Source organism: Sceloporus undulatus, chromosome 5 (assembly GCF_019175285.1).
Source record: "Sceloporus undulatus isolate JIND9_A2432 ecotype Alabama chromosome 5, SceUnd_v1.1, whole genome shotgun sequence".
In the NCBI taxonomy this organism is placed as follows: domain Eukaryota; kingdom Metazoa; phylum Chordata; class Lepidosauria; order Squamata; family Phrynosomatidae; genus Sceloporus; species Sceloporus undulatus.
The window spans coordinates 90,849,153-90,864,845 of record NC_056526.1 but is presented as its reverse complement, the minus strand read 5'-3'; the positions used below and the strand labels follow the sequence as shown (position 1 = coordinate 90,864,845).

The 15,693-nt window shown below is 41.5% G+C and overlaps 1 protein-coding gene across 2 annotated transcripts in view; it reads right to left on the bottom strand.

Annotated features, from left to right (window-relative positions):
• SEPSECS (Sep (O-phosphoserine) tRNA:Sec (selenocysteine) tRNA synthase) overlaps positions 1 to 9,843 on the bottom strand; it is a 32,520-nt gene extending 22,677 nt beyond the window's left edge. Inside the window, exons 1-4 of one of the 2 annotated variants that reach the window (XM_042468980.1) lie at positions 9,664 to 9,843; positions 7,395 to 7,552; positions 2,342 to 2,460; positions 2,064 to 2,222 (exon numbers count right to left, since the gene is read on the bottom strand). In XM_042468980.1, the coding sequence (XP_042324914.1) occupies positions 2,064 to 2,222; positions 2,342 to 2,460; positions 7,395 to 7,552; positions 9,664 to 9,777 (550 nt within the window). In that variant the 5' untranslated portion in view covers positions 9,778 to 9,843. The remainder of the gene's footprint in view (positions 1 to 2,063; positions 2,223 to 2,341; positions 2,461 to 7,394; positions 7,553 to 9,663) is intronic. The other variant, XM_042468981.1, reaches the window with a different exon arrangement.
• Between the last annotated feature and the right edge of the window lie 5,850 nt (positions 9,844 to 15,693).

Sequence of the window (15,693 nt, the reverse complement as noted above, 5' to 3'; positions counted from 1 at the left end):
CTGTTCAACTCATAAAGGTGAATCATCAGCAGACCATGATCCAACTGAAAACACAATCTTACCTGTATTAGCCAGCTGCAACAAAGTGCTAGTTCTTCTTTTTACTTTCTTACAACTAATTTTTTTGTTCTAACATTGGGCAAAACAGTTTTTCCCCAATGTACAGTCCAAAACAGAATGTGCAGAATGTGCCAAAGCAGCTAAGGTGGGAAACAGACACCCCTAAAGGGGCGGCTTGAAGCCGCCCCTTCTGAAGATGGATTAGCACCACAGCAAACACATGTTGCGGGCCCAATCATCTTGAAGCCAGCTGAAAAAGGGCCGGCAAAGATCTGCTCCCCTTTTCAGCCAGCAAAAAGCCAGCTTTTCCCACCCTATTGTGGCTTGAAGCTGGTTGCAAGGTGCTCCGGCGACATGCACCATATAAACATCACACCACTGGAACATCTTGAAGCTGTCCATGTCTGGGGAGCCGCCCAACCTCCAAGCATCTTCAGGGCATCATTAGAGTATGCAGCGTGTAATTATAGGCCATCTGTTCCGGCCCAAAGTCTTGTATTATGAACAATTACTAAGGCTAGTTTTAACATATTGATTAAAAATGATCAACAAGAATTTCAGCACTGGCTTTGACAGAATTAGAATGTAGACAATATCAGCTTAAAAAAACACTGTCAGTATGTTCCAACTCCATCACTTGGGCAGACTGTTTGTGTGTTTGCATATGATTTATGGCTTTGGGCTTGCTACTCAAAACAGAATATATGTATTCATTTTTAAAGTTAGCACAGAAAGCAATAACAGTCAGGACATGGTCTTATATAAGATATACAAGTTTTCCTTTCTCCTTTACATCCATTTACCCAGTCCAAATCCAATCAAGATGTTTAAAGATTGTTTGGAGAATGTCTGGTGTATTAAAGATGATTGCCCATGAGAATATAAATGAGGCAATGAACTCTTCAATTATCCAGCCAGATTGTACTACAGTTGAAAATCCCAACCATTTGGGGAAAGGGTAGTCATTATTTCCCTGGCCACTAGGAAGGTGAAATCTCTTTCAGCATGAGGGTTCAATTCAATTTCAGAGTGGTTTTCAGGGAGCTTACCCCAATGGAGAGTGAAGTAAAGGGTAGCAACAAAATACCAGCCTATTTTACGTATGAGCCATACTTCAAATAACTTTAGAGTAGGGGGAGGACATTAAAATGCTGTCAAATTGATAAAATAGGGTAACTAGATCTTTGGGAAATGTCAAAGAGCAGAACTGGGATGTCAGGAGAGCCATAGTCATACCCAAAGCCTAAAAGAACTATCTGTGATCTCCACCTTTATGAAAACTAGTCAAAGATTGGAATATATATGTAGCTTTCCAAAATTAACTGCGTTATCAGCATTATAAATCAATATTTTAATAAAATCATATCTAATTAGGTCAAATATGCCTGCTGCTTGTGAGTGACCTCTACCCCCAAAAAGGAGAAAGCAACTGAGTAAACAGATAGACAGAAGGACCAGAATGAGAAATAGGAAAAGCCCATTATGAAGCACATGGGAGAAGCAGTAAGCTAAGTTCATGCAAGGACAAAGGCACAGACTGAAGAGAGGCATAACACTGTAAGTATGATGGAAATAAAATCACCATGTGTTTTATAGACTGCAGCAAAGCCTTCAACTGCATAGATCGTGAAAAGCTATGGAATGCCCTTAAAGACTTGGGAGTGTCACCACATCTGATAGTCCTGATGAGAAATCTGTACTTAGGACAAGAGGCTACTGTCAGAACAGAATATGGAGAAACAGAATTGTTCCCACTTTGCAAAGGGGGTAGGCAAGGCTGCATCCTCTCACCTTATCTGTTCAAGTATGCAGAAAATACAATCTTCCACATCAGCCTGATATTTATAATAAAATGATTCGTTTCAGGACTCTAGTAAACTGTATTTATTTCACGATCTGGTTAGCTATCTGCTTGTAAAACAGCACTCTTACAAAACAAATATTTCAAAACAGCTACATAGGTCAAAAGGCCACTACTACCCATCGCAGCAAAAGTTCTTTACCTGCAGTGACCATTGACTTGAAACAAGACTTCTGGTCTATACGAGGCCAAATAATGTATTTTGCTTGTGGTCTCTTATGCCGCAGGGTTAAAAAACATAATGTTAGACTCATGCCAGTTGCCATGGGGACCACAAAACAGCTATTTGCTGTCTTGACACCTGCAAGTGAAAGGAAAATTAGATGTGAACACCAATGACTTTTCAATTCTAGTGGACATTTGTTAAAATAACGAAAATAAAACAAAACACAACAACACACACCTGGCTCCTACACTTACCAGCAAGTTTTAGAATATCCAAGACAAGTGAATTAGTAAGTTTGTTCAAGAGACTGGAGCCTGCAGCTTTAGGCTGGACAGCAGAAATATCGCCTGACCTTCCAATCCCATGGATCAATCTGGAAATAACAAGGAATGTTGAGGATTTAAAAACTAATGTTTATAAAAAGCTATGGTTTGTATCCAGTATTTTTTTTTAAGCTATGAGGGCAATTAAAGTGGTGATGAACTGGATTATTTCTGCAGTGTGGATCCAGCCCTCGGAGGTCTTTGAACAGAGGTTCAATGGGCATCTTTTAAAAGTGCTTTAGGGGCTGTGCACACCAGCCATAAAGGCCAGCCTAGGGACAGAGTTGGCACGTGGCATCCACATGACGCACACTCTGACTCCACCCCCAGGGTGGCATGATGCTGCGTGCCACTCCATGCAGTGTGTGGCACCCCGGCGCTCCTCTGGCACTGTGTCCACATGATGCAGCACCAAAGGAGAGCCTTAAAGCCACGGCACCACGATTATCACACCCTTTGCAGGGCGCAAAAAGGAGCTAGTTTTTGCAGCTCCTTTTTGCGCCCTGGAAAGGTCAGATCGGGGCCGTGGCATGCGGTTGCTGTGGACCCGATCCGGCGCAGTTGAAGGCAGCTGCAAGCCACCGCTTATGGACAGTCTGCACAGCCCCTTAGTTGGTTATCCTTGCATGGCAGTGGATTTAACTGGATGGCCTTGTGGTCTCTTCCAACTCCATGAATCCATGATTATATCAATGCTGGAACTTGAAGGGGGCGATTCCTCTTCACCCTTAAGGTATCACCCCCATCCCCACAAGCCCATCCCCAATATCTGCTTTGAAGGGTTAGGGGACTTGTTTGTTGGGAAGAAAGAAATATTATGCTGATTGCTATTAGCTGATTGAGAGAAAGTCATATCATTTGACAGTGGCTTTCTCTCTCTATGGACTATCCTGACCATATACTGTTCTGGACTATGACTTTATGAAGGCCAAAATCATGACTTTTACTGTCAAAAAGTACTCAATTAATTCTGCCAACCCCACTGAACTTGTGTGACATATTAAGTCAAATCCAGCCAAGAGCCATGGTATGGAGACTCAATCACTGTTCTGTAGCGGTGACTCCTCAGTCCAATGTTAGAGGGTCAATGAATACATGCCAGGCTTTGGCTACAGTTTAAAGGAACTCCCCAATGTGCTGAATCTATTTCAGAGCAGCTTTCAATACCTTAGAAAACTCCTTTTAATGTTTGGATTAAAATGTGGGCTACCCTCCCAACCTGCTCACATAGGAAGCCACCAATTGCAACTGCTTTCCTGGGAACAGAGAGAGACTATTGAACTCTCAGAAGGCTTAAAAGATTTCTTATGTTTTGCAGTCCTGGCACAGCAGATCTTTGAGCCTGACACTATGCTTTTTTGTGGTCACACAACAGAGTGGCTGCAAGGTGATGACTAAATGCTGATATCTGAAATGCAGTAACAGCTAGCCATTAGAATTGTTTTTTTAAGTGCAAAGAGAAGCTGGAATAATTTTAAAACTTCTTTAGTTTACAGCTGGAAGAATAAATAAAGTAGGGCCTCCTTATCTGCGGGGTTTGTCATCTGCAGATTTAAGCATCTGCAGATAGCAAGCCACCTGTTGTCCCCAATGGTGGCATGTGCATGAGGCCGTGCATGTGGACATGCTAGCAGCTGCACACACGTTGCATCACTATTAGGGAGAATGGGACTTCAGGTTCTGCATTTTTTGGCATTTGCAGGTGGATCCAGAGTGGATCCTCTGCAGATACCAAGGTCTGACTATACAACTTACAGAACCAAGTGAATCTGTTAAAAAACTAAAATAATTTGATGCATAGAAGCAGAGCATAAGAGCAATATGTAAGCAGACTGGTGGAGAGAGCAGAAAGAGGATAGTGAGAGACATGGAACTTCTGCTAGTTCATACTGAAAGATGCAGAATGAGTCCCTGAATTTCCAGCACCACTAAAACCTGACAAATATTTGGAGCTACAAGGTGTTCTCTGTTTGGTATTAACAGGCACCATGGTGAGAATATCAATAGCTGCTGTAGTGCCAAACAGAGTTAGGGACCACAATGTTTCCCAATCATTGCAAGTCCCATCTATCATTTCTTACATGTTACAAAATGTACAAGGTGAAACAAGACCTTCACCACGTCTTCTGTGCATGCCACAAGGACTGGAGGCATTGAGGGGTGGTTTTCTTATTTAATTTCTAGTACGTGAAACAGTTTTATTTAATTTCAAGTATTCCAAGACAGATGCAGGGTAAGCATCCACATTTCTTTTGCATTCTGCAAAGCCCCACATGAAGGGGGAGTGATTACACTCCTCCCCTAAATCCTCCTTCTAACACAGGAAACGTGAAGGACAGCAGGATGACTACAGACAATGGCTGACTTCTAAGTCAAACAAAAAATTGGGTGAATTTGTGTTAATCTATTTCACAGTTAGGAATACTCTGCTGACATGACAGCGGGAACAGAAATTACATACTGTTCAAAGCAGCAAAATAAACATATATTTTAAAATGTATTGTTTATGGCATCTCAAATTATAAAGGGGACCAATCAAAGGCCAGATGACCTAGGACTTCAGGCTATTAAAAGTTAAGTCTAAGCTCTGCTTCATTTGAATAAAATCAATTTTAATGGGCTTTTGTTCATCTTAGCAGCAATTAATCTGTCATAAGGGTCACTTAAAAATGCAACTCCTTTAATTCAATATCTCTGCATGTAACTGATGTTCCCTACATTTTTGCTTTAATATATGGAAGGGAGAGGCAAAATTCTGATTAGTGTTCCACTGTAAAACTAATTAAGCTGAAGTGGAAAAGAAGAATACATCATTTGTTTCTTCACCCACAAATTCAATTTCACTACACTAATATTTGTTAACATGGCAGCAAGGAAACCATTTTAAGATTTTTATCAAACTAATAAACATTTCATAGGTTTGAAGACATTGATGGGGAATCTCTCTCTCCCCAGCTGCTGCAAAACTACAATTCCTAGCATGCCTAACCTGTGGCTATGTTGGCTAAACCTGCTGAAGAACTGACAAGCAACATGATCTGGGCTCTTTCCACACTACACTACTGTAGGCCCATGAGTCCATTTTTGACTAATATGGCAGCATCCTACTGAATTTTGGGGTTTGTACTTTAATGCAGCACTAGAGCTTTCTGGATGAGAAGTCTAAATATTCCTAAATATCCTTCCCCAAACTGTGTTGTTGTTGTTGTTGTTGTGTGCCTCCAAGTCATTTCTGAGTTATGGCGAACCTAAGGCATGGGGTTTTCTTATTATTATTATTATTATTATTATTATTATTAACCTTTATTTATAAAGCGCTGTAAATTTACACAGCGCTGTACATACAATCTTTTAGTTAGACAGTTCCCTGCCCTCAGGCTTACAATCTAAGAAGACAACGACACAAAAGAGAAGGAGTGGTGGTGAGGAATGGATCAGGTCCACAGTTCTTCTCCACCTCCGAGGCCTGGACCAAGCAGATGGACCGGAGAAGGGCTTGGCTTCTTAATGGATGCTTAAAAGGAGGCTTCCTGGGTCAGAGAGGCAAGTTTCATCAGATGGAATTTGCCATTGCCAATGCCATTCCCTGAGGCTGAGTGAGATTGACTTGCCCAAGGTCTCCTAGTGGGTTTATATGGCCGAGCCAGGATTTGAACCCTTGTCTCTAGAGTTGTACCCCAATGCGCAAACCAATACACCACACAAATACACCAATACAAATTCTAGAATGCCTTCAGACGGAACCATGGTAGTTGTAGAGGAACCATAATGCTCATACTGTGTAATGTGAAGGAGCCCCTGGAAGGCCACAAGTGCCCCACAATTTGTTCTAAGAAGTACACAATATTACACAAATGATCTGCTCACCTGCAAAGTGTAGCATGAGCCAATTAGCTATATGAGTTCATGAGCTCTCATTTTGGCAACTGTGCGATAGCTCTTATCCAAGGACACAATTATTACCCTAAGATGTGAGTAATTCTGGCTCTAGCAGCAGTTATCAACTGTGAAGGGGAAAGAAGGACCTGCTTGAGATTGGAGCCACAGCTACAGAAATGCTGATCGCTTATCAAGCAAACACACAAGGTGAAGAACACCATACACATATCTGCAATGCTGGAACAAATATAACTTTCTTAATTGCAATCTTCCCTTTATTCAAGGAAAAAATATCAGAAAATTTAAAATATTTTTAAAGGAGCATTTTTCAAAGGTTTGCAAATGGGTATATATCTTTTAACATAATAAAATTCCACCTCCAATCCACAAACTACGAGTACAAGACAAAATACAACCACACATATTTTGTGATAAAGTAACAGAGTGCCGTAGTGGTTTGAGTGCTGGGCTACGACTCTGGAGACCAGGGTTCAAATCGTCGCTGAGCCATGAAGCCCAGTGGGTGACCATGGGCAAGACACACTCTTCCAGCCTCAGAAGATGGCAATGGCAAACCCCCTCTAAAGAAACTTGACAAGAAAATGCCATGATAGATTTGCCTTAGGGTTACCATGGCCTGTTACAGAGTGCCAAAATAAAGCTGCTTCGGGTCTCTTTGGAGGTATGCTATTTAAACGATGCATGGGTCCTAAGAGTCCGGAGGTTGCGCCAAAGCCACACTCCATTCCTAAGCACTGGAGTGCAGCTTTGGTGCAGCTTCTGGATTCTTAGGATGCATGCATCATTTAAACAGCATACCTCCAAAGAGACCCGAAGCAGCTTTATTTTGGCAGTCTGTAACAGGCCTATAAGTCAGAAATGACTTGGAGGCACACAACGACAGGGAACCATCTAGTACACTCTCATTTTAAAAATGTATTTAGTAGGATACAAATGTTAGGGATGGACAATAAACTAAAAGTGCCAATCTTCCGTTTCAAGTGACACTTGTTAAGTTCATTGCGCTGTTTGTTTTTAAAATATTTCAAGTATATTTATATATATTTATGAGATCTCTCAAGCATTCCCAAAAACCAGCATTTACCTGTAATGTCGGCGGGCGACTAGTCCTGAAACAACTCTTCCTTCCCTTTCACCAACACCGCAATTGCCCAGAAAATTATTGCTATCCATAATTGCTAGTTCATGAAGAAAAAGTTCAACAGTGCTCTCATCCCATCCATCTTCTGGACATTTTCCCTTCAAAAGAGGACAAAGAAATAAAAGACAGCTAAAGTATGAACATTTAGATGCCGTTGTTTGTTTGTTTGTTTGTTTGTTTAGATTAAGTGTGGGAAATCATGTTGTTGGACTTCAGTTCCCACCAGCTTCAGCCAATAGCTCAGGAATGATGGAAATGAAGTCCAACAGCAACTGAAAGGACAGATCCCTCAGCCCTGAATTATGTAAGCCAAGCAACAATATGGAGATGTTGCTCCAAAAATTAAAGCATTAATACCCTATAACAACAGTCTGGAGTGTATCTCAAAAGCTGAAGCTATCTGGATGGATATTCACCCATCTACAGTGTTGCTGAAATTTTGTTGTTTTTTCAAGACAGCCACACTTGAAGAATGCTCAGTATCATGGTTTTTGGATCTCAATCCTGCTAAAGTTAGCCATTACTGTCAATCTGACTGAGAGCTGGACTGACTCTGTACAGTGGTACCCCGGGATACGAATTGATCGCGTTACGAAATTTCCGGGATACGAAAAAGTTAGATTGGAAAAAACTGTTCCGGGATACGATGTTTTTTTCGGGTTACGAAATTTATTTCGGCGCGAAATTCAAACGCGCGGCTTTCCAGCGCTAACGGAAAGCCTTTTCGGGTTGCGAAATGTATTGGGTTACGAACGGAGCGGCGGAACGTATTAATTTCGTAACCCGAGGTAGCACTGTATCAGGGTTCAATTCTCTGCTCAGATTTGGAAACCCAATGGATGACTTTGGTCAAGTCACACACTCTCAGCCCCAGAAACCCCATGATATGGCTTTAGGGTTGCCATAAGTCAGAAATGACTTGAAGGCACACAACAAAAAATGACAATAGCTATTGTGTGTCCATAATGATAAAGATGCAAACATCTTCAGAGGAAGGCTTCAGTCCATGGAATTGAATACAACAGAACATTGTACTTTATCACATAGGGAAAATTGTTAATTTAAATGGTATTATCCTGTGAAAATTGAGCAATCACGATTAAAACACTATTAATATTTTTACACACAGTGTGATAAAAGAGCCATTATCCTGGGTAATAACCAGGCAATAAACAGCACCAAACATTCACAAGATTTCCCATGAATGATTTGTTGCTGTTTATTGCCTGGTTATTCCTGGGATAATGGCACTTAATTGCTTTTCGTCACAATGTTGTGTGAAAGCCTTTATTGCTATTGCTTGATTTGCCTGGGATACTCATGGGGTAACGGCGCTTTCATCGCAATATTCTCCTATGCAATGTAGCTTCTCAGTGTGATGCAATGTTGACACCGTGGAGCAAAAGGTACATGCACAAACACAATGGAAACGTACAGGTTATGTTGGAAAGGATGCATTACGTACATGAATTAGTCTTGATGTACACTACATGCTTTACTAAACTGGTGCAGTGACTCACTTCAGATCTCATATTAACACTTTAGATATCAGAAGTATGTACTCAGAACTAATCCGGTTTGACACCGCTTTAACTGCCACTCCTCAAAACTATGGAATTCTGGGAAGGGTAATTGGTTGCCACAAGCTACTACCCTTCCCAGAATTCCATAGCCTTGAGCCATGGCAGTTAAAAGTGGCGTCAAACTGGATTAGTTCTACAGTGCAGATGTATCCTTGGACTGATAAAACTCCAGGTCCAAAAGCAGTCCTTGGTAGCATAAACAATGCAGAAATAATCCAGTTTGAGACCTGCCATGCCTCAAGGCTGTGGAATTCTGGGAAATTTAGCTTTGTGAGATTTTTAGCCATCTCTTTTTAGACAGCTCTGGTGGCCCACAACCAACTGCATTTCCCAGAATGCCACAGCATAGAGCTATGACAGTTAAAGCAGTGTCAACATGGGTTACATTCCTCTCTATCTCTCTCTCAGGCTGAGCTTCCTTACAGGGCTGCTGTAATAATAAAAGGGGCAAGGAAAGAGGGAGGGCAGGGAAGCAAAGGAACAGCACAAACATCCGGGTCTTTTTGCCCTCCTCCTCTGAGGTTTCGAGGAACAGGGCACTCCAGGGGGCGGGGCTTTGAATTCGGGGGCGGGGCTTCTTCGGCGAGGCCCCTCCCACCCCTGGCGGCCCTTGCCTTGCCTTGCCTTACCTGCTCCAGCAGAGCGCGGAGGCGGAGCTCGTGGGCCCGGCGCCCCTGGGAGCCTTGCCGCACGTAGGCCGCGTTCACCAGCCTCTCGCTGGCCTGGAAGTTCTCCGCGTTCATGGCGGGAAACAAAGCAAGGAGTAAGGACTAAGAGCCTTGACCGAGCGTGGCGCGCATGCGCAGTCATTGCGAAGACAGAGCTCTGCACGCGCCGCTCCGCCTTCGGGGCGGGGCTAAATTGCCATAGAGACGCGATTGCAACGGCGGTGGCAGCGCCCCCTGCAGGATGGGAGGCCAAAAGGGCGCCCAATGTCCCTGATTGAGTCCATCATCCTCCCTCTTCTTTTCCTATGGCCCCTTTCAGTTGCCTTTTCCACTCAGTCATGTCTCCTCATGATAGGGCCAAGATAGGACAGCCTCAGCTGGGTTTCTAGGGAAAGCTCTGCCTTCATTTGCTCTAAAAGGCCCATTAATTTCTGTTATGACAAGACTTCGATTGCCATACTTTGGACACATCATGAGAAGGCACAAATTGTTGGAAAAGACAATAATGTTAGGAAAGGAGGAGGGAAGTAGAAAGAGAGGAAGACCACATGCTAGATGGATGGACTTCATTAAAGAGACCATGAATATGAGTTTACAGGAGCTGGGCAGAACAGCAGAAGACAGGGGGGCCTGGAGAGGTCTCATCCATAGGGTCGCCATGGGTCCAGATTGACACAAAGGCAGTCAACAACAACAAACAAACATCAATTGTCCTGTGAAATTCACACAATTGCGATTAACATTTTCACATATGTCGCAGCTAAATTGCCATCATCCCAGGAATAAACAGCAACTAATCATTTATGGCATTTCCCCGTGAATGATTTGTTGCTGTTTATTGCCTGTTTCTTCCTGGGATAATGGCAATTTAATCGCAATATCGTGTGAAAATGCTAATTGCAACTGCGTGATTTTCACTGGATACTCGCTGTTTAAACTCCTGTGTGATTAAGTCCGGTACTCTTCTGTCCTGAGTGCAGGTTACACATCAGTACATTCAGCTGTTACACACCCACATATCTCTAAGAGAGTCCCCTAGCTTTTTGTGATCTATGCAATGGCTTTGATATAAAAGCACAAGCTGGTTCTCTTTTGAAATTCTGTGGATATGTTCCATTATTCAGCATGTGTTTACAATACGATCCCTAGCACCTCTTCCTGGCATTTCTCTTTCCTTGCACAGAAAAAGTCTTTGCTGGAAATTTTTGAACATCACTTTGCTCTCATGAGCAATGAATACAATAGTCTGGTAGTTGCTACAATCCCTGTCATGTAACTTGTTAAAGTTTTTCTGATTGTATGTGCTGAGAATACATTTAATAAGGAGAATGTCTCTGTGGTGATAACGCACTGTAGGATATTTTTATTGCACCAAGTGCGGAGCAGTGAGCATAGCCCTGAATTTCACAGACCTCTTCCTCAGGTTGCATATAAGTAAGAGTATGGGCACAGAAGACTGAAGTAGTTAAGTAAGAGCACCGCAGAAGCAACTGCATGCAAATGCCACACAGAGATGGGGACTACTCGCTAATTAAAAATAAATCAAGTTGGAAATTTGCTAACGAAATGAAGCAACTTAATTAGAATTATTTTAACTATATAATAATAATAATAATATTTTATTTATATACCGCTTTTCCAACAGATCAAAGCGGTTTACAAAGATGCATAAGCAATGACATAAATAATTACATTAACTACAGTTATTCACGTAAGCTGACATTTGATCACATACATTTCACCAGACTTATTATTATTATCATTGTTGTTATTACAGTACTTAACATTGTTAATGGACTCCGATTTTTGCAATAGTTTTACATTACCCAGCTGTTTCTTTACTCTGCGCCTAGTTTTGAAGTGTATGTATGTGATATAAAATAGAAACGTGACTAGAGTATTGGTCTGGAACATGGGAATTCACCATTCACCTCTTCACAAAACCATGAAATTCTTTCCATCAATGGAAAGGGCTAAAGGAATATTTATTTTATTATTTGAAATGCTAAGCCAACAAATGGCAAAGGCAACTTTGAAGCAACGTGGTCATGTTTGCATTCTCCTGCTTCTACAACTGCCGTCGAGTCAACTTCGGCTTATGGAGTCATAAAGTGGTGGTGGTGGTTTTATGGCTTCAAGTCATTTCTGACTTTTGATGACCCTAAGGCAGTCCTGTCCCTCCTCTCAGCCTGAGATAATGGGACTTGGCCAAGGTCACACAGTGGGTCTCCATGGTTGAACGGGGATTCAAACCCTGGTCTCCCAGTATCTTAGTCCTACACCCAACCCATTACACCACACTGGCTTACCACATATAGGCTTCCTATCTGTCTTGAAGAAACTGAATTTTGAACTATTAAACCTGGGGCTATCCTGGCATCCATGTGAGAATCATCACATGGGAGGGAGAGGAGAGTAAGGAGGTAAGTATGGTCCTATACAGACAGGCCAAAATAAAGCTGCTTTGGGTCACTTTGGAGGTATACTGTTAAAAGATGCATGCGTCCTAAGAGTCTGGAAGCTGCACCAGACATGATCCAGCCCTAAAGATTGGAGTGCAGCTTTGGTGTAGCTTCCAGACTCTTAAGACACATGCATCATTTAATCAGCATACCTCCAAAGTGACCCAAAGCAGCTTTAATTTGCAGTCTGTATGGGTCCTATAAGAGAAATGAGGGAAGGAAAGCACGATAATGATTTTTGGTGGAGTGAATGAGAAATACTTTGTTCTAGAATTCACACAGCGGTTTTCTTCTCCCAAGTTCAAAACATGGGTGAGGCCCGTGGGCAGCAGCAGAAGTGAAATCATGGGTGCCATTTTCAGCTTTTAGTACGCAGAGAGATCTTGTAGCACCTTTAAGACTAACTGAAAAAAATAAATTGGCAGCATGAGCTTTCATAGACTTCAGTCTATTTCCTCAGGTGCATTTAAATGTAACTTTAGATTTTAAATTTAAATTTCATAGAATCATAGAGTTGGAAGAGATCCCAAGGGCCATCCAGTCCAACCCCTTTCTGCCATGCAGGAAATCCAAATCAAAGCATCCCTGACAGATGGCCATCCAGTCTCTGCTTAAAGACCTCCAAGGAAGGAGACTCCACTACACTCCGAGGGAGTGTGTCAATTTAGATGTAAATGCATCTGAGGAAGTAGACTAAAGTCTATGAAAGCTCATGCTGCCAGTTTCTTTTTTTCAGTTAGTCTCAAAAGTGCTACAAGATTTCTCTGCGTACTGATTCTACAGACTAACACAGCTATATATTTGAATTTTCAACCTATGTGAGGCTTTTTAGTCCAGGCATATGACTTAAATTTAAATGAGTTTTTTTAATTGGTAAAATCTTTAATTTTTTCCTGTTCCAATATAACTGAATCAGTTTATGAATGATTAACTAACTGCATCAACCCACTTATGCTAACTTTACTCTCTGCAGTCCTTCAGCCTAACTGCTCTTGTGAGTGGTCAGTATACCTTTCAACTTAAGTGGTCACTTTTAGCATTTCATGACAATGAACTGCATTGTGCCTTTCTTTCTTGTGCCATCTGCGCATTTCTGTGCAGACAGTGCTTGCTGCGTCAGATGAAATGGCCTTTAATCTATAAAAAAATGTATGGCATAATTAGCTACCATAGTTTCTAAGGTGCTACATGACTCCCTTATATTTGCAGCAACAGATTTAACATGGCAGTTCCTCTGGGAGCCTTAAAACGGTGATTCAGGAATGCTCTTTACAAACCAACAGTGATACCCTAAATGTGGAAAAATCTCATATATAAATGCTGAAAGCAAGCAAAGTATTGCTCTGACAAACGTCTGTGGGCTGCGGGAGGCTTTTGATATCAATAAACATTATTTTGCCTGCATTATGATTTACTGGTGCTTCTTAGCTGCCTGCCTCATGCACAGTCCATTGTAAACTACAGTGCGATTGAATTTAATCTGGTTCATTTCCAAGTGTGATTTTGAACTAGTGCACTAATGATATGCATTATGGGTTGGTAATTAAAATAGGTTTGGATTTCTGAGGCAGCAGTTTAAAAATACCCTGGAACAGCGGGGCTTTGATGATGGGAGAATTCAGAGGAAACTAATAGGAAATTAAGGTTCCAGTCTTATACCCATTTACTTTGAATTGAGCTCAGAACTCAATGGAATTTACTTCTGAAGGTCTTTCAGGCATAGACTCACCATAAATCAAAGCTGACTTGGTGGTAAATAACAGCAAAAAGACACTTTTCAAATCCCATGGTACCTTACAACATGGAAGACGCCTCAACATTAAACGATAAAAAGTTCAGAGAATAGGGCTATTTTCAAATTCCACTTTTGAACACCAGTCTTTCTAAGCATTCAGTTGCTCAATCCGCTCCCAGCATTGAAATGATAATAGAATGACAATATAGTGCAATGATGGTGAACCTTTTAGAGGCCGAGTGCCCAAAGTGCAACCCAAACCCCACTTATTTATTGCAAAGTGCCATGTCCCTCTGGCTTTCTAGTAACAAACTCTGGCAAACTCTGTGCTGGGGCTATGGCACATGTGCCCACAGAGAGGGCTCTGAGTGCCACCTCTGGCATGCGTGGCATAGGTTCTCCATCACTGATATAGTGTCTTCCCATTTTTCCTGTCAATAAAGTGCCGTCCCATTTTAATTGAGTGGAAGTTGTCTGATCTTTCCATATAGAAAATGGAAATAAAAAATAAGAGCATGTGTTGGATGTCCTGTATTTAAAGTAGCACAAGAGGGCGCCAAGTTGTAACTCAAAAGGCAAGTACTGTACAGTATTTCCATTATGCTCCCATGCTTCACACATGAAACTCATGGAAGTTATGCTAAGGAAAGACCAGAAGTTAATATATTGATGCCAATAAATTGAAACTACTTTTTTAAAAGAACATGTGAAATCGAACAACTATCAAAATAACCCATAGGATTAGTTATTAATTATATACTAATAATTTATTATTGTTGTGTACATTCAAGATGTTTCATAAAAATTATGGGTCATTCGTTCATTTTAACATAACGCTTTCCTCAATATTTGGAAAACTTCCTAAAGCAAACAGATGGAGAAGTGCTCTTAAGATACATCTGGCGAAGTTTCTATTGCATGTAGCATAGGACCTGTGCATTACTTCTAGTGCAGGCCAACGCTTGTATGGTTTTAGCCAAATCTCACTGAATTCATTGGGTTTCGCTTTCTTGCAAGGGAAGCAGAAATTGACCAAAAGAAAGCTTTAAAGAAATCATAAAAGACACTAATAAAAAGCCAGCGAAGTTGTAAAATTGGTAGTGTGTTCCTGCCAGTCACTCTAGTCAGTAACTTGCATGATGCTTCAGTTCGGTTTGATTAAAAGCACTGGACAGCAGATAATACTCAAAAGCTCTGCCTGAGACTGAAGAGGAAGTATTCAAGGAAGTAATAACAGGGGAAAGCTTGCAATGAAAGAAAACATTGATGCCTTGTTATAAGTAATTATGTTCAGCTTGGATGTCTCCTGTTGTTTAAGTATAGGAAAGTTACTGCTGCAGTGCTGCACTTTATGAGATGCAGTTTCTGAAGAAGCTTTGCATGCACTAAAACTGTTTATAAGGCGAGGGAGCTCCCAACATCGGGAGGCAGGTTGCTATTACTTTTGGTCACTGAAGCGCAATGCACAATCTTTCCCCACTGAAACGTCCTTAAATGTGAAAACTACAAGGTAATGTGTACTTAAAAGTACCCCCCCCTCCAAAAAAGTTTCAATTTAGTTCTCGCAAGTGAGGCCACAGGATACACGTCTGCAATCTTTATTTTCTAGGAGGGCAACAAGACAGCTCCATAGTATCTTGTGCTTACCCTTTACTTTGAGCGACAATCCTGAGGAGGCTGAACTACATAGGTGTCTGTTGATCCAGTTTTAGCATTTCATTCTGGTGAAGGAGTCTCAGCCCACCTTAGAATAGTCTTCAGGCCTTGAGCTGCCTGAAGAGCCTATATCTGTTC